This window comes from Mastigoproctus giganteus, chromosome 9, assembly GCF_048544385.1.
Source record: "Mastigoproctus giganteus isolate SK-2022 chromosome 9, ASM4854438v1, whole genome shotgun sequence".
Taxonomy (NCBI): Eukaryota; Metazoa; Arthropoda; class Arachnida; order Uropygi; family Thelyphonidae; genus Mastigoproctus; species Mastigoproctus giganteus.
The window spans coordinates 174,754,243-174,773,922 of record NC_143583.1 but is presented as its reverse complement, the minus strand read 5'-3'; the positions used below and the strand labels follow the sequence as shown (position 1 = coordinate 174,773,922).

Here is a 19,680-nt window from a genome sequence, read left to right as displayed (position 1 = left end):
AAGCTTATGAGTAATGACCTTATCTGGTTCATGACAGTTCTAGAAACATGAAATCTTTGACAGAAGTCGAGCATGGGAATGTCATTACCTTAAGTAGAAATAGCCCAGGCAAAATTAAGCAGATGTTTGTTGGAAATAATATTTGTGTAAAATTGCTAGCGGAGATAATGTCTGCACAGGCTGCCATGTAGGGAGGGAGGAGGCTGGGGGGAAAGGAAGCACAAAAGGTGCCGAAACAAACGTGCCTCCCGCTGGATTTTCCATGTTGCCACAAGCTTATCGCACAAATGCCATTAGCCATTGTGGATTGAACTGCCTGCCACTCTACAGTTTATAATCATTATTGGTTTAACAACCGGCTTGCAAAATTTTTGAAAATTTAACAATTGGCACACACGAGCCAGCTGCAGCACACCACTTGTTTTGTCCATCTGTTTAATAACAACAGGATGAATAGTATTCTAAACACACAGTTTAGAATACTATTTTAATAATGTGATGTTTTAAAATTATATTCCAGGAAAATAAATTTTTCTAGAAAATATCAATAGTTTTTAGTGTGATTGGTAGTAGATTGTTAATTACAAAATCTGACAGAACTGAGAGTGGCCAATTATTATAATTTTGAAAAATGATATGTGTATTTATGAAAATATTCTTTCAACATTTCCATTATATGTTGGAATGGCAAATAAAAACCTTGATAATGTTTCAAATTCCTGGATCTGCTCTTGAAATACAAATTTCAGAAAAACAATTAACCATGATAGAATCTCTTAAGCCATTATCATTTCTCTCTTTCATCTCTTCTAAATGTGAAATTTTTATGCAAAGAAAGTTGATTGAATAAATTTTTGTCAGTTTGAAATTCCATATCATGTTTTTGCACACATTTCGTACTTCCTCCTAAACGGATGTATTTTTTTAAAATCATCTGTTCCACAAATTTTAATTTATTGAAAGGTTTAGTTAATTTTTTCTTTTCATATTCATAGTCATTTTATACATATCAGATATTTCATCTTTAAATGATATTTATTTCTTCATCCTGGATTTGTGATCATTTAAAATTTTGCAAGCACTTAAGGGTATAAATATTTGTTCACTGCATAATTTAAGCATTTCGATCATCTGATGCATCTAACTCATAACCTCTATTATGCAATTTTCAGAACTTGCTTTGTATAACATTGGAATACACATCATTTAATGTTGATTCAAAAAATTTACAACACTTTTTGGCAGCATTTCTTCCAGAAGAAAGAGTGCTTTCAGTACCTAGAAAATATTTAATACATGTTTGATATAAACTTAACCAGCAAGTTTTTGAATGTGTCAATAACTTGCTTTACATGACATCTTCTAGATAACAAAATTCCCAATTATAAAGTTTGATAAACTGATAATGGAAATAACATTGCATTCTTGAGCAAGATCTCTGGAGATTGAAGGGTGAATGAAGATGATGATAAGCTGCTTTTCTAAATTTTAAATTGCTAGGTTTAAAATTTCAGAAAACTGGGACCTTTGCGTGTTCCGGTTTTCACTCTGTAAGAAAGAATTATAGAAAAATAAAATATTACTAAAAACAGATTTTCAAAAGTCAGTGTGAAATTATATTTTGTGACTTACTAGTTTTAAGCTCAAGGACTTAAAACACTTAGTTGCCTACATCTGTAATCTGCAGGCCAAATAATATGAATAAATGGACTGCAGGCAGCCTGTGCATTGGACATACATTTATGGCAATGTTTTCTGTAACAACAATAGAATCCTTTAGTTGGACTCTTGTTCATTTTTGACTAAATTATTGTTAAAGATTTTTTTTTCTTAGCAACAAAGGGATTTCTTATGATGAGTAATAAGTAAACATATATGTTTCAATTATCTTAGAGAATTTTTAGCAATGTGTTATAGATTGAATATACAGTATGAGGCTATTTTAAATTAGTTACTAATATCTCTGATACTACTTAAGAAGGATAACTTTTTCTTTGATGTTTATTATTCTGTGTGATAAGTAACGCATTGGTGTTTACATTTTCAGTGTGATAAGTAACTTATTGGTGTTTATATTTTCAGTTTTGTGGAATTAAGTTCATAAAACAATGTATGCTTTTTTGAACATTTTAATAAAAAAAAAAATATATGACACATGTTAATCTAATTTAATTTCTATAATTTAATCTTATAATCAAAATATTTTCTTCATATATCTTAATATATGACTGTTTTTCTTGGATTCTCTTTTAGCAGCGACACCATGGTTTGAAGCTTATAGAGAAGTATTTTTCCAAGTTACCTGTCCCACAGAACACGATTTCACACATCATTTCCTAGCTTGTATCCTTTTGTTTTTAATAAGAAAATTTAATTTATAATGTGTTTTGTCAGACAGTTTTGTTTTAATTCCCTTTAGAGCTACAGGCTCTAAAGGGAATTTTATCGATATCCTGTTAGTTTGTTTTTCTTATACTTATCTCTATGTCAGAATGAGAAGCAGAGAATGGAAGGAAATAGTTTATATGAATTGTTTCTTTTGAATTCCTTTTGGGCTAACTTAACTGTATTCATTTTTACAGAGGTTAGAACTAAGTTCTTTTTTCTCATAACCTTTTTTTTTTTTTTTTTTTTTTCGCTGATTATGATTTGGTTCATTTAAATATATGGAATATTAAAAAAAAAAGCACTTTTTTTAAAAAAAATATTCCTCACTGTTCATTAAGCTTATGTGTAGTATCCCAAGCAGAACTATAAATTTTGTTCCCCACCACCTTTTAAGAATCATACCAGTTCATCTCCCCAGGCCTCCTCATGGTAGTGGATCTCACAGTATGGTAGTTTTGCCATGAGCCACCCAATGCTTAGAGCATGGGCATGGTCACTTCCATGCTTCCTTAATCCCTTTATCAGAAGGATAAGCTGCACTGGAACTGGAGAAAACAAGATAGGTCAATTGCACTCACCACCTTGGAGAGAAAGGTGCATTGATAGTGGGGGATTAGAGATGGATATTACTGTTAATCATGTGCTGATACAAGTCATATCAGTGGAGGGAGCATGCACAGTTAGCTGGATTCTACACATAATGTTACTGAACAGTCCACAAAATTTTTCTGAATTGTAATCAGCAAAGGTACTTTGATTTAAAAAGGAACTTAGTTCCAAGATAGTTCCTTTATAGGAATGTGAAGTAGTTCCTGCTTAAATTTCACCCAAAAGGAACTAGTTAATGTAAACTAGTTAATTTGAAACGCTGTTTATATAATTGATAAGTAACATCTCATTCTTTTCAACATGTCTCATTCTTGATATACTCGTAGCATTTTTAATGCCAACACACTGTTCAATAAAAGACAAAAAGATGTGTTCAGAATTCAGATTTTATAAAAAGTATAAACCTAAATGACAGTGTATTATTAGAAAATTTACAGAAAACTTGTATGTTGATATATAAGTGCTACAGTTATTTTGTAGTTGGATTTCTGCCACAACCGTAACCCTGATAAGAACTTGAGCTGAAAAATCATACCCAACAGTGTTACAAAAGGCAACAAAGAAGATTTTTGAATGACCATTAAAACAGAGTGTAAACAAGATAGTTATGTCTCTCTCATCACTCAGAAGCTCTTGGTACCTAAAATGTTCAATACACAGGAAGAATTTTTATTGGTTGCAAAGGAAAACTTTCCACTGTTGTCAAAGTGTATTTCAATTGTCCTCACAGGCACTTGCTCACTGCTTTGATGATTACATCCTAATGAGTTGAGAATATGTAACAAGTTAACAATGGATGAAATATAGTATACACTACCAATTCTACTTTGAAATATCTATGTAAACAAAGCAAGATGTTCATTTGTTGTGAGCATGTTTTAATTTTTCCATAATTATTTTTGTCAATTATTGCCATCTTCACTCATTTTTATTACCAAACAGACAGTTACATCATGTAATACTTATACTTGAAAACAGGTATTATTAGTATTAATAATGGCAAATGATGTAAGAAAGCAAGCTTATACAGCATAAGCAAAAAAAAAAAAAATAAATAAATCCTATTTCCCCGATCCATCCCTCCCAATAGTTTGTATAGTTCTTCCTTGAATTTATTCAAACTATCCACTTCCATGATAAAAGATAGTAGTTTGTTCCAGCAATTAACCACCTGTTGGCTGAAGGCAAACTTCCAGACGTCTGTTCTGTAACCCTCCTTGCTCAATTTGAATTTATGCCCCTTCATGTGCATAGTCTGAGCAAGAGGAAGAATCTCATCAGCACTGAGATTGTTAGCCATTAAAAACCCTTAAACACCTCAAAATTAGATCACCTCACAGGTTCCTAGTCTCCAGACACTGTAATTTAGCATTAACATTAATAGAGGCATATGATGCAAGAAAGCAAGCTTATACAGCAGCTTTCAAAAAAAAAAAAAAAAAACCCTTCCCATTTCACCTATCCATTCACTCCAAAATTTTGTCCACTTCTTTCTTGAATTTAGTTAAGCTATCAATTTCCACGACAGATGGAAGTTTGTTCCAGCAATCAACGACCCGCTGGCTAAAGGAAAATTTCTGCACATCTATTCCATAACTGTCTTTCCTCAATTTGAATTTATGCCCCCTCAGGTGCATAATCTCAGCAAGAGGAAGAATCCCCCTTAGCATTGAGCTCACTCAAACCATCCAAGACCTTATACACCTCAATCAAATCACCTCTCAGGTGCCTAGTCTCAAGATTCTGCAGTTTACAGATCTTAAAGCCTTTATTGTTAAGAGCAACCCTTTGTTCCCCTCACCAATATTGTTGCCCTTCTCTGTACTCATTCCAACAGTTCTACATCTTTACTAAAATGAGGCCTCCAGACCTGTATACAGCACTCAAGGTATACACCACTCAAGGTGGGGCCTGATTGCCTTATACAAGGGGATAATCACCTATTTATCCCTGCTAACAAAATTCCTGTATATCATTAACAAAACCCTTGAGCTTCTCCGGCAGCCTGTCTGCACTGCTCAGAAAACTTCATATCTGACTACAAAATTACCCCCAGGTCTTTTTCATTCTCCACTAGCCTGAGTGTAGTACCGCACAGTTGGTACATTTCTTTGGGGTTACCACTACCCATATGCAGTACTTTGCATTTGTCAATGTTAAATTTCATTTGCCATTTCTCAGCCCATCTCCCACTTTTCTAGATCCTGTTGCAGTTGCATACTGTCATTACTAACCCTTCCAACCTTCGTATTGTCTGCAAACTTAAGACATTAAGCCTGATATATCTCCATCAATATCATTGATAAATATAGAAAACAACAATGAGCCCAACCCCGAACCCCGGGGGAATCTAATAATAACATTATTTTGTAAAGAGCAGTGTCCATTGATTATCACTCTCTGCATTTGAAAAGAGTGACCAAGAAAGGTTTCAGTTCTGCAAATTGCAGAACTGAAACCTTTCTTGGTAAGAGCACTCCTTTGTTCCCCTCACCAATCTCATTGCCTTCTCTCTAGCAGCTCCAGCAGCTCTACATCCTTCAGTACTGTATGCAGTACTGTATGCAGTACTGAAGATGTGACCTGACTTTTGCTTTATACCAGGGATTCTCAACAGTTGCGATATCGTCCCCAAGGGGGCAAAAAACTCATGGGTATTACAATGGTTTGTGGCCTTCCAAAATTCAAGCCTACCCTACGACGTCTTATTCTTAATTTCTCTCATTGAATTTTCTTTACCCCTGAGACAACTGATTTTTAACATATAGGTATATTATATTAGGAGTGAGTGAGAAATTTTGATAAAAGAAAGATAGTGGGTGTGATTTAATTTAACTACCTTTGCGTTTCATAGGCATTAAATGTCTAAGTGCTTTTAGAGGTAATGTCTCCGCAATCCTTGGCGTTTGCACCTTTCTGACAGCTGCAACCTTGGCAGCGGCGTGGTGGGCATGGTTTATTTATTCATTCTTTTGTTTCATATGAGGCATGGATGGAATGACTAAATGTTTAAATCTATTGTTTCTACTTTCTAAGCAACAATTAGTATTGATTTATTGCTTCCTTGTGGAAGTTGTTTATTTTTGATCCACAGTGCTTTTGTGAATTACGTGGGCTATGAGAATTAAATAAAAATAGTTTATATTTTATTATTTAATTCTTTGTAGTTCCATCAACCCATCATCAATCATGTGTCAGGTGCTGAAAAGAAAAAGTGTCTACAGTATCTGGATGAATATCTAGTTTATGGTTTTATTGAAAGCCCATTCGACTCAAGACAGCCTATGTGTCTTATGTGTAGTAGTTTTTTTTTAAAGTGAGGTTATTTTTTTATTTATCTATTTATTTTTTTGTTAGTTGTTGGCATATCGGCTTCTGTGGCCATATTGCACCTCCTAAGGTTTTTTGCATTTTGTTCTCTGATCCAAGCCTGAGGCGGGATTCAAACCTGCGACCTTTGGGTTGCCAGGCAGGCACTTTACCCACCCGGCTAGCCCGGTCGGCAGTAAGGTTATGAAACCATCAATATTTTTAGATCACTTAAAAAAGAAACATTCTGATAAAGTTGGTAAACATATTGAATATTTTAAAAATTTAAAACAGAATTTTGAGCAACGTAACACTGTTACTTCCTTATTTAAGAACATTCAAACAAATGACAGCGAAATGATTGCATCTTATAAAGTTGCAGAAATCATTGCAAAAACTGGTAGTGTTCATACAGTTGCTGAGGCTGTTATACGACCTGAATTATAGACTGTAATTTCAACGGTGGTGCATCAAAATCTTTCCAGTACAGGTGATCCCCGCTTAATGCTGATAATTTGTTCCGGAAAAACAGAGCGCTAAGTTGTTGTTGTTGTTTGGTTTTTCGGAGCATTAGCAACTAAGGCCATATTGCTCCGGGATATGCGGTGGTCATTCCCTGACCTTTCCGCATCCTCCGTATTTGGTTGGTGGTGACGGACTCGAACCCTGGTCTAATCAAGAAGCATGTGCTACGTACTGCTGCTCCTTCCCACCTGCCTATGGAGGCGCCTCAGAGCACTAAGTGAATCGCGCTAAGCGAGTGCCGCATTCCCATAAGGTAACATATGTATTTGTGAGTTGCGGTCGGCGCCATAGGATATTTCCTAATCAATGATAAACGGTAGTGAAAAGATGCATAGATGTCATCCAAAATATTTAATATTCAAATATTTGTACATATAAAATATTCAAATATTTGTACATATAAAATATTCTGCATTACATACGTATATAATTATATGGTAACTACTTACGTATCAAAATTAAACTTAAGATTCCAATTAAAATCATGAATTTAATTGATCTAAATTGATTTTAATCGATTTAATTTAACTGATGAATTTAATCATGAAAAATGTGTTGATTTGGGGTTATATTTTGACCCTCTTCCTGATAAACTAAAAGGGGTCTTAATTTAAAATCCCCTGCAGCGTTACCACCCAACAATAAAGTCATCCAATCCTTCGCCGCTTTGAAACCTGGCATGTTTTTTTCTTCTTTCATATTGAAATTCATTTCATATTGAAAATATGAAACTTCATTTAGGTATTCGTTTCCAAAAAAAGTCCTGCTTCATCTTTTTTAAAAACTTGTTGAGAAGTATAACATATAATACCCCTCTTCAATAATTTTAACAAGTTCTCTTTTGATAGTTTTGGCTCCTTGATCTGCACTTTCAGCTTCTCCCTGGATTTTAAATCTATTCAACCAGCCCTTACTAGTTTCAAATGGTTGCACATTTTTTTTTTTTTTTAGGTGAGTTTTCTTCAGATCATCATATAGGCTAATCTCTCTCTCTCCCTCTTTTTTTTATAATATTTAACTTAACTGAATTCTGCATTGGATATTATCTTCAATAAAATTAGTTAAAAGTCTCTGTTTCAATTCTAATAGCCGGCCTAGCCCTAGTTGCTTGCAGTGGAATGGCTGTCTTTCCTGCTGTTAAAATTAGTTCTTTATTTTTTTTAATTGTTCTGACAGTTAAACTTGTCAGTCCTAAATTATGGCACACATCCGTTTGTCAATGACTGGAATCGATTCGCTTCAAAACGACTAATTTAATTTTCAAATTCAGTCTTTTTTGTAGTCTTCGTACTGCATCCAGACGTTTTTTTTTTTTCATATCCGCCATTATTAACTCTCCGAAAATGTAATTGTGTTGGTTGCATTAATTATGATTCAATGTTTGAGTAAACTGTCCGTAAGGCACGATGTCTAATACTGTACTGAGTGATGACTAGACTTCAGATAAATGCATATAACGCAAATATTATAAGCAATATACTTGATCATTTTTTAAAATGTTGATCTCGGAACTACATAACAAGTCACTGTACTGCAATTAAATTAGCATGCGAGAAACTTTCACTGAGCTTGGGAAAATTTCTCAAGTCGTTGTGGGAAACGTTTTAATGATGTTTTGCTATTCACTTCAAGCTGTCGACTCCATCAAATGAAACGGTTTTGTTAAATATGCCAAAAATGCAATCTGTAAAACAGCGTTATAGTGATTTGTGACAGCGTTATAGTCAGATATGGGTTATAATATAAGAACAGCGTTATAGCGAATCGGCATAAAGCGAACTGCATTATAACAAGGGCCTGCTGTATTTTAAAAGTATTGCCATTGAGCAACAATTCAATTCAAAGACAAATTGATGAGATGTCAGTTAACACTGAAGAGCAGCTAATTGACAATAAAGCCCTTCTAATGGATATTACGTTCGTTATTTCAATGAGGATTGTTAATTGTAAGAAGAGATGTTTGTAAAATCTATAGAAATTGGCTGTACTGGAGCATCCATTTTTGCTGCTGTAAAAACATAGTTTGATGAAAAACAAGTACCATGGTGCTACCTCCATGGTTGGAAGACAAAGGTTTTATAGCCCACCTAAAGGAGATATGTCCCAAAGTTCTTGCAATACACTGCATTGTGCACCGACATCATCTGATTGCAAAGAATATTAGTCCAATTCTTTATCAGCCTTTCAGTATAGTTATTAAAATCATCAATAAAATAAAGTTGCATAGCAAATATGATTGTCTTTTTAGAAAATTTTGTGTTGATAATGAAGAACAGTATGTGAGGCTTCTTTTTATATAGGGAAGTCAGATGGCTTTCGAAAAGAAACTGTCTAACAAGATTTGTAAACCTTTTTGATACGATAATTAGTTTTTTAGAAGGTGAAGGAGACAGATTTACAGATCAGCAAACACAAAAACAAGATATACTATATGGCTTGGATTTTTTGAAGACTTAATGAAGTATCACTTCGACTTCAAGCAGTGGCTCGTTTACCTTCATGGTGCCCAAGGCAAAATGGAATTTGGGGCCCCATCTAAAGAAAAAATTAATAAAGAACATTTTCAATTTCATTTTATTGTGACAACAAAAAAAAAAGTTATGACATAAGAACTAAATATAAAATTTCATTAAAAATCGGTAAAACCATTTTTGAAAAAAAAAAAAAAACAATTTTCAAATTAATCTTCAAGTAAAGTTCATTGACCTTGGCAGGTAGAAAGTTGTTTCCAATAAATATTTTAAAAACTTTTGGTAAAAAACAGCATGTAGACATGTATGGTATCTTATGTAGGATGGCACCTGAACGGAAGTTCAACTTTGCCTTTGTATACTGTGATGATTAGATAGCACTGTAAAAGGCCAGAAGTGGGTGTGTTGTTTAGTTGTTTCTGGCCGTTTTGTCGCCAGGCAGGCGATCACCTGGAAAGCCTGTCCAGTGTCCGTTTACACCATGGGGAGGTAGGCCACAACTACGCATGTACCGCAGCCTCCCTCGGAACCCTCTGGTTTACCAGCTCTTACTGCCCTAATATCAGAGCAAAAAAATATATATGCATATATAAATAAAATGGAATAGTAAATAAAAAAAAAAGGAAAAATAAATTTAAAAAGAATAAATAAAAAAATTAATAAATAAAAGAGAAATGAAAAAAAAAAAAAATAAATAATGCCTTTATAGGTGTGTGTGTTTGTGTGTGTGTGTGTAATCCCGCACTGGCCAAAGAATACCAATTTGGCCGGTATTCTCCACTAGAAAGGTGGTCTCCACTAGAAAGGCTAAGAGGTATTCTGTAGTTGAGTGAGAAGGCATCTCGCCGATCAAAAGCATGATGAGGAAATTCTTGCAGGGATCGGAAATTTTCTCTGTAGTGCTCAGGAAGTCCGGCTCATTTCTAAGGACAGTGACACTAGTGGAGAGAAGAAGGTTCTGTCAAAGATCTAGGTATTGATGGCAGTGGTATAAAATATGTTCCTAGTCTTCTGGGGCACTATAAGAACAGAGAGGTGATTCAGCAAGGTTGCAAGTTGCAAGTTTGGCATTAAGAGAGCCATGACCAATGAGAAAGTAGAGAGTGTACAGACCAGGGTGAAACCATTTCTGAGAGGACTCTAACATGGCAAAGGTGACGTTAGGGATGAACTTTAAAGTAACATGACCCTTAGAGGTAGCAGACCATCTGTCTTGCCAACGCTGCATCAAAATATTCCAACAGTGTGTTTTGGGATCCACAGTGACATTGATAGTAATACTCAGGAAGGTCACAGGAACAGCGTGCCTGATGTAGAAGCACAGGCCTTTGTACAGAAGAAAGAGAACGGAGGGCAGACAGTCGTTAAGGACCTGCAAGGCAGGAGTAGACACAGTCCTACAGGCCCTGCACATTGCTAAAAGCATTTTACATTGAATGCTATGAAGTTTAGTCTGGACTGAAACCTTCTTAACATGCCAGAACCAGGCAGCCGCACCATAGGAACAAATTGGTAGAAACATAGCTTTGTAATATAACTAGAGAGCGAGAATTAAGATCCCAAGACTGTTTAGAGAGACGCAGAAGTGAGAAGGCAAGTTTTTGACTTTCTCTGAAAGATGTTCCAAGCGTTTAGTAAACGTAAGTTTACTATCAATGATCAGACCAAGAAATCTTAGAGAAGAGACCACGGACAGTGATTTGTTTTGAAGTTTTATAATAGGAGGCTGTAAAATATTAAGCGAACCCTTAACCAGCATCATTTTAGTTTTTGTGGAGGATATGGATAATTTATTTATAGTGGACAATTGAGAGAGATCTGACATGACTAAATTGGCAGTACTTTCAAGGGAGGCACGGGAATTGCCCTGGATCAGCAGGGTGAGATCGTCTGTATAAGCCAATTTGGAAGTAGAAGGAATAGTTTTAAGGAGCCATTCATCAGGAACGATGTTTCAGACGAGTGGTCCAAGAACATAGCCCTGGAGGCAGCCCCTAGTGACAGAGCGGGAGACGAAGTTAGACCCAGAAATAATAGAAACTGTACGATTTTCAAAGTAACCTCTTAGAAGGTTATAAAGAGGAAGAGTACAATCAGCAGCACATAAGTAAGCAAACAAACTAGACTACCATAACAGATCAAAGGTTGCAGAGAAATCAAAATACCAAGAACATATTTAGAGTGCAGAGTTAACTCAAGAAAGTAATTCAACTACTGCTTCTTCAGTGCCTCGTCGATTCGGAAACCATATTGATCATCTGATACAAGAGAGGTGTTAGTGAAAAGAGAAGTATCTTATAGCAGTCAGTCTTTCAAGTGTTTTCAAGAGTTGTCTTCCAGATAATAGGGAAAGTGCTTTCATTCAGACGTTTGTTGAATAGAGTCAGAAGAACCGTTGGACAGAGCTTGTTGAATTGTTTGATAATGTAAACAACAGCAATGAGTTTTTGAAATAGTGATTTTGGGCTCCTCCCCCTCTCTGATAGGCAGATGTCTTTTTTTCCTATAGGATAACATGCCACTGACTTCAAGGGAAATTAATTATGGTGATAGACTGTGAATGCGTATTTAAAAGCCTTCACTGAAAAAGTGGAAATATTTGAAAGCAATTTAATGAGAAAACACTTTCATAGTATGCAAGAGTTAGCTGAATCAATGAATCTCTCACCGAGTATGAACTTAAGGATTATTCAGATCATTTCATTTGTGTTCTTTAAAAAGTGAAAAAGATGCACCTCCGTAGCCAGGTGGGCAGGAGCAGCAGTGCATAGCACACGCTTCTTGATTAGACCGGGGTTCCAGCCCATGAACACCAAATACGGAGGATGCGGAAAGGTCAGGGAATGACCACTGCATATCCCCGGAGCAATATGGCCTTAGTTGCTAATGCTCCTAAAAACCAAACAACAACAACAACAATAAAAAGTGAAATGAAAAATACATTTTCAGATTTATTTTCTTTTGAAGTGAAGCCATTGATGTTAGATCCAATTAGATTCAATTCTGGGTCTGCTAGTGAAGAAATTAAAGAACTCATTGATAAGATTAAAATTACTGTTTAAACCGGACAAATGGAAAACAAATATATTGTAGTAGAACCCTTTAATAAGGTAAACTAAAGCAAAAAAAACAAATTAGTACAGTAGCTTTGTTTGTTTAATTTGTTTTAATTTGTTTGTTTTTGCTTTAGTTTACCTTATTAAAGGGTTCTAACTATAATTTATTTGTTTTCCATTTGTCCGGTTTAAACAGTTATTTTAATAGTATCATGAATACTGGATTCCAAGGCCTTTTTAACCTAGAACTCATTGAATTAAAATGTAACAAAGAATGCAAATATAAATTCGAAAAGGTAGAATGGCTGAGTTGTGGGGATCAAAAACAACTAAACTTCTTTATCCAACAATGTAGTCTGAAATGGCCAAAGTACTTCTTTGTTTTTCAACATCTTATATGGTTGAAAGTGGTTTTAGTTCAGTAAATAAAATATTAACAAAGAAAAGAAACAGAATTGATATATCTTCAAGAGGAAACATTAGAATTAAACTTACTAACATCATATTGAACATTGAACTTTTAGTTAAGGAACATCAGGCTCAGGGCCCCCATTGAATAAAAAGAATAAGTATAAAGTATTTTCTTGTTTAAAATTTCATGGGGGGTGATTAGGAAAAAAAATGTTTAAAAAAGCCCTTTAGGGGGCAATAATTAAAAAAGGTTGAGAAACACTGCTTTATACAATGAAATAATCACCTCCTTATCCGTGCTAGCAAAATTCCTGTATATCATTGACAAAAATCCTATGAGTTTTCCTAGCTGCCTGTCTGCACTGCTCGGAGAACTTCATATCAGACTACACAATTACCTCAGATCCTTTTCATCCTTCCACTACCCTGAGTGTAGTACCACACAGTTTATACGTTACTCTGCGATTAATGTTACTCATATGCTTAACCTTGCATTTGTCAATGTTAAACTTAATTTGCCATTTCTCAGCCCATCTGCATAATATTTTTAGATTTTGTTGCATATGTTCATTAACCACCCTGTCACCTTTTGTATCATCTGCAAACTTAGACGTTAAGCCTGATATACCCTCATCAGTATCATTAATAAATACAGAAAACACCAGTGGGCACATCACTGAACCTTGTGGGACTCCACTGAGAACTTAGTTCATGAAAAGCAGTGTCAATTGATCATCACTCTCTGTTTTCTCCCACTTAATCATCCCTTTATCCCTAGCAGTAAATTTCCCTTAGTGCCACACTGCTCCAGTTTGTACAGCAGTCTTTTATGTGCAGCAGTATCAAAAGCTTTCCTGAAATCCAAGTATATGATATCAACATTATTTTTTGCATCCAGTTCCTTTGTCGCTGCATCATAGTATCTAATCAGGTTGGTCAGACTAGATCTCTTCTCCTTAACAAACCCATGCTGTGACTGAAGTATAACTGTACTCCTCTCTAAACGGTCCTTCATTACTTCTTTAATCAGTGACTCCATTGTTTTCCTGGGTCCCAAAGGGCAGTCCAGTACAGAGTTTCAACAAATGGAGTAGACCGCCTGCCTCTCTATGGCATGAGATGAGAGCTAGTTAGCAAGTTCCAGGTGATTTTCTGCTGGCCGGCTGCTAAGAGGCCAGTCGTGCAATGCTGAACACACAAACAAACACAACCTAAACAATTGGCTATGCAGAGATCCAGGGCCAGGTTTAGGATAAGGCTGAGTTGGCACTGGCCTAGGGGCACAAAGGTTTAGGGGTGGCAACGCAGCCCTCCATCCTCCAAAAATGAAGCCTGCAAGAAAAAATTTTGTGTATTTCATGTGTTAACATGTTAGAAACAAACAATATTAAATTCAAAATTAAAACTTTTGGGAATTAGTTTTACATATTTTTAAACTATATTTCAAAACGGCTTTCTTACCTTCTTAATTTGCAACTGCTATATTTATTTATGCGACTGAATAGGTTCAAAGAAATTTATTTGCAGTTCTTTGTTTTCTTTACTTGTGTTTATTGTTGCACTTTCATATTATACTCGGTGTAATTTACAGGCATAATACCTCGCTGCTATGTCTTTTCAACAAAGACCATTGTGTATTAAACCAGTCAAATTTTTTTTAATCCTTTGTCGCGTGCAGTGCTTTTCATAATCAGACTGGGTGCAATGTGTCTGAGAGACACATCAAATTGTTTGGCCAGTGCGTGGCTTCTGATTGTGTGAGAGTGTAAATTCTTCACACATGTATACTTCAATATATTCCCCATGTGTTTTGTGCTTTTCAGTTCCATTGATGGGATTTTTTTGAAAAAATATGATGCCATTCTAAATCTCGAAATTGGGCCTCCATCATGTCCATTTATTACGTCATGGGAGATAAAGTAACAGCAGAACTTATACAACTGGTCAAATCACAGAATTTCAGAGCATTTTTGCCTAGTTTTACTGTAGGTTTTTTACATTTAAAAAATTTTAATGTGTGTATTTGTGTAACTAAAGGTTGTGCGATTGGGCTTTGTAACTGTTGGATACATGGCAAGGTTACAGCCAAATCGCATGCATACCATTTATTTTTCCAGGGCTTTTGGTTTCTAACTAATTGAAAAAAGACAGCAACTTAACATTCTAGACAATGCAGTAAATGTTTTAAAGGATTGTTTTGATTTAATGACAAAATATAATGATAATTTCAATATATTATGTAATATAAATATATGCAAGAAGATGGATGACAATGAACTTTTAAAAAATTGGATGGAGTTGGAAATGCTTCTAACAGATGAAAATGAAAAAGATATCTCGGGAAGAGATTTAGTTCATGAAATAAGATACATACAATGTTGTTATCCTTGTAAAGAAGTATCACTCGTGAAAATCCTCGAATTTCTTTGTGAAAAAAAATTTTACGTCTTCACTACCTATGTATTCACTACCTATCACGGTGGAAACAAATTTTTCAAAGTTAAAATTAATAAAAACACATTCAAGGACAACAGTAACAGAAAAGATTGGATGGATTATCAATGTTCTCAATTGTGAACAGATTTTGTTGAAAGAGCTTGATTTGGAAGATATGATAATAAATTTTGTGGCCATATGAGCTTGAAAAGTTATGCTTTAAATGTCTAATTGTCAAAAGTTTTAATAAATTTTATTCAAATTTTGTTAACTGTCAAGGTTCTGCTTTAACATGTTTTAGACATTATTTGTTTTGTATACTGTGTGCTTGAGAGTTTGATTTTTCTTTTTTCTATTCTTCATAAAAACTTTTGAATTAAAAGTTTTTATGAAGAATTTCATTTTAAATTTAGTGTTATATTGCATATAATTTACTTTTTGTAAGTGAATAAAATGTAAAATTAACCATTCTAAAAAATGAACATCTTTGCATCAGTCATTGTGGCTTAGGGGTGCCATATACCCTTGAGCTGGCCCTGCAGAGATGCTACAATACAGATGACACTGGTGCATTGCAGAGAATCCTTGAGATATGCCTAAACAATGAATATTTGTTTCATGTGTCTCTTGGTTACTTCTGTGAAAAGAAATATATTTGGATGTGAATGAAGAATACTACCATTAAATACTGAATCAAGAGAATTAATTATCCTTTCTGTTTCGATACTTAAGGCAAGCCCACAGAGCTAATGCCAACTGTATTTTTGACAGTGTAATATTCTGTTAAATAATTGCTGAATTGCATATCTTTTTTTTTTTTTTTTTTCCAGACATTTTGATTAAATCTTCTACAAATAGCCTCTCAATTCTTTAGCCTCAAATAAAAATAAAAATTTAATTCGATAAGCCACTATCCAGTTTTAGAATAATTGTTTTTCTCCAGCATGGGTGCACTAGGTGGCATTGGCACAACACAATATTGTCAAAAACCAACTGCTATATGCAGCTCTTCATACTGCAGAGCTGTGCAAAATTGATTTCAAGTCTATCACCTGTATACAGCTGGACATACAGAATGCACTTTCTTACTTTGTATATTTAAAACTTGAAATATATTTTCGTAAATCAAAATGGTTTTCTTGAATTGTAGGTGGAGCACCAGTGGAATATAATATAGGGTGCAAAAGTTGATAATGTTGTAGAGAAGATATCATCTTTTAAAGTCACAAAAGGTGATATTGTTGAACGCATTGGCACTAATGACATGTGTAAGAATAGGAGAAATAAAAAATAATTTTGATATCATATACTTGGATTTTAGGGAAGCTTTTGATACTGTGGCACACAGAAGACTACTGTACAAATTGGAGCAGTATGGCATTAAGGTCAAGTTGCTACAATGGATAAAAGGATGGTTGAGTGGGAGAAGACAGAGAGTGGTAATCAATGGACACTGCTCTTTGTGAACTAATGTTATTGGTGGAATCCCCCAGGGTTCGGTGTTGAACCCATTGTTGTTTTCTGCATTTATCAATGATATTAATGGCGTATCAGAGTTATAAAGTCTAAGTTTGCAGAAGATACAAAGGTTGGCAGGGTTGTTAATGACAGTAATAATAGCACGCTACTGCAACAGGATATGGTAAAGTTGAGCAGATGGGCTGAGAGATGGCAACTGAAGTTTAACGTTGACAAATGTAAAGTACTGCATATGGGTAGCATTAATCCCAGAATAACATATCAACTCTGTGGTACTACACTCAGGGTAGTGGAGAATGAAAAGGACCTGGGGGTAATTGTTGCAGGTAGATATGAAGTTTTCTGAGTTGTGCAGACAGGCTGCAAGAGTAGCTTATGGTGTCTTGTCAATGATATACAGGAATTTTGCTAGCAGGAATTAGGAGGTGATTATCCCCTGGTATAAGGCAATGGTCAAGCCACTGCATACTGCATACCTTGAGTACTGCATACAGATCTGGAGGCCTCATTTTAGGAAGGATGTAGAGCTGCTGGAATGAGTACAGAGAAGGGCAATGAGATTTGTGAACGAAACAAAGCATTGCTGTTACCAAGAAAGTCCTAAGTTATGCAAATTGCAGCTTCTGGAGACTAGGCACCTGCGAGGTGATCTAATTGAGGTGTATAAGGCCTTGAATGGTTTGAGCAAGCTCAATGCTGATGGGATTCTTGCTCAGTTTACTCACCTGAGGGGACATAAATTCAAATCAAGGAAAGACAATTGTAGAATAGATGTGCAGAAATTTGCCTTTAGCCAGTGGGTGGTTGTTAGTCCGAACAAACTTACATCTGTTGTATTGGAGGTCAACAACTTAAATAAGAGCCAGAACTAGATTAATATTTGGAGATAATGGATGGGGGAAATGAGGTTTTTTTTTTTTTTTTTTTTTTTTTGTCTGATGCTATATAAGCTTGCTTTCTTGAATTGTATACCTCTACTAATGCTAATAATATGAAAGTGTCTGCAATTCTACCCAGACACAATGGCAGGGAGTACAAGATGGGAGCCTTGTCACTCAGTTTGGTCCTTGAGAGATTGTGCAAGGCTCATAGGGTAGAATTTTACATAGCATGGTCTTTTCTTGTTAACAGAAGAGACTGCTTCTACATTGATGGGAACACATTACACTTAAATAGAAATGGTGCAAGTATATTTGTTGGAAAACTTGGTAGCTTGAGAGGATATACAGAATAATAGATTTACAATACCTGGAAGCAGAAGGGAAAGTGATTGTTTCAAAGCTTTCATTGGAACATGCCTTAGCCCACTAAGCAAGGTACCAGGGATTTCAAGGCCTGTTGTGGGTCATCATGGAACAAGGAAATGTATTAGGAAATACTCTTAGTTATCCTGTGTTAGAGTAATTAAGAGCAATATCGTGTGCATGTATACTTGCATGTACACCAATGCATGCTAGTAAATAAATATGATGAATTTGAAGTACTGGTCAAGTCACTAGTGGATATCAGTGATATGGCATCATGCAGATATAAGGGATGCAGAATTACAATGTATATGGAAAGGACAGACAGGACTGTAGAGGGGTGGGGTTATGATCTTAGTTAAGAAGCACATAAAATATAAAGCATTGCATCCAGTTGGCATGGGTGGCAAGTGCACGGTTGAGTCAGTTTGGTGTGACATGAGCAGTGGGAAAACATAAATGAAAGTAGGAGTGCATTATAGTTCTAATGGCTGATGAGTACAGTGAACAACTAACAGAGGAATAGAGTGGGCCAGTAAATCAGAATGTCTTATAATGGGGGATTTTAACTTTCCAGATTTTGACTGGAATTTGTGGGTTACTCATACTCGCAGTCACTCACACACTAGCAAGACTTTTGTAGATTTAATGGGTGACTGTTTTTTAGAGCAGCATGTTAGAGAGAGAGAGAGAGAGAGAGAGAGAGAGAGAGAGAGAGAGAGAGAGAGAGAGGAAGCAGTACTCCTGACCTATTATCAGCAGAAATTCTTCATGCATTAAAGATCTGCAGGTAAAAGACCCACTAGGTGGCAGTGATCACAGTGTATTAATGTTGGATTTAGTTAAAATATGTAACTATCATCAAGGGTGAGGGAAGGATTGTTGCTTTCATAAAGGAGACTACTGCGGTCTCTGACAGTTTTAAATTCTGTACAGTGGGCTCAGCTAACGTTGTTATCACCAACAAATTCTAAATGGGAAGCATTCAGGGAAATAATCATTGAAGCTAGTAGGCTTTTCATACCAACTAAGAAATACTTTTCAAGACAGACATAAATGGATATCAGAATGAAATAATGAGACACTTGGCAGAGAAAAAAATGTATGGGATGCATATAAATTATCAGGTGATACAGAAGCCTGTTGTAGATATAAACTAGCCTGCAATCAAGTCACAAACAGATTATGAGAAGTCTCTGGCAAAGAATGCCTAGAAAAGCAGCAAAGACTTCTTTACTTATATTAACAGTAGAAGGTGTTATTCAGCCACATCTTTCTACTGTTATTCAGCCACTTACTTATATTAACAGTAGAAGGATGTGGCTGAATAACATTGGTTCACTTGATGTCAGTGGTTTAACTGTTGATGATCCTGCTCATGTTGCTGACAGGCTAAATAGGTATTTTGCATCTACATTCACACACGAGGAATTCTTTAGTGAGGGGGGATGCCAGAAGTTTATCAGACTTTAACAGGGAGCTAAATAATTTTGTGATAACTGAGAGAAAAGTGGAAAAGAAATTGTTGAAGCTATACATAATAAAGGCACCTGAGATGGATGGGATTTATCCAATTATATTAAGGGAGCCAGCAAAGGAGATAGCAAACCCTCAGCCATAATTATGAGAGTATCTTTGGATTTGGGTGGGGGGGGAAATCACCGTGGTCTGTAGATGTGCAAATGTATCCCCAATTCACACTTTAGAAGTATACCTAGTGATTGAGTAGTTTTGAGAAGCATGTTTTATTAA

At 35.4% G+C, this 19,680-nt stretch overlaps 1 protein-coding gene across 3 annotated transcripts in view; it reads left to right on the top strand.

Moving 5' to 3' along the window:
- The window catches only part of l(3)76BDm (trafficking protein particle complex subunit 8 homolog l(3)76BDm), a 582,307-nt gene that overhangs the window by 48,522 nt on the left and 514,105 nt on the right, over positions 1-19,680 (top strand). For all 3 annotated transcript variants that reach the window (XM_090380612.1, XM_090380611.1, XM_090380610.1), the window contains one exon: positions 2,254-2,343. In XM_090380612.1, the coding sequence (XP_090236738.1) occupies positions 2,254-2,343 (90 nt within the window). The remainder of the gene's footprint in view (positions 1-2,253; positions 2,344-19,680) is intronic.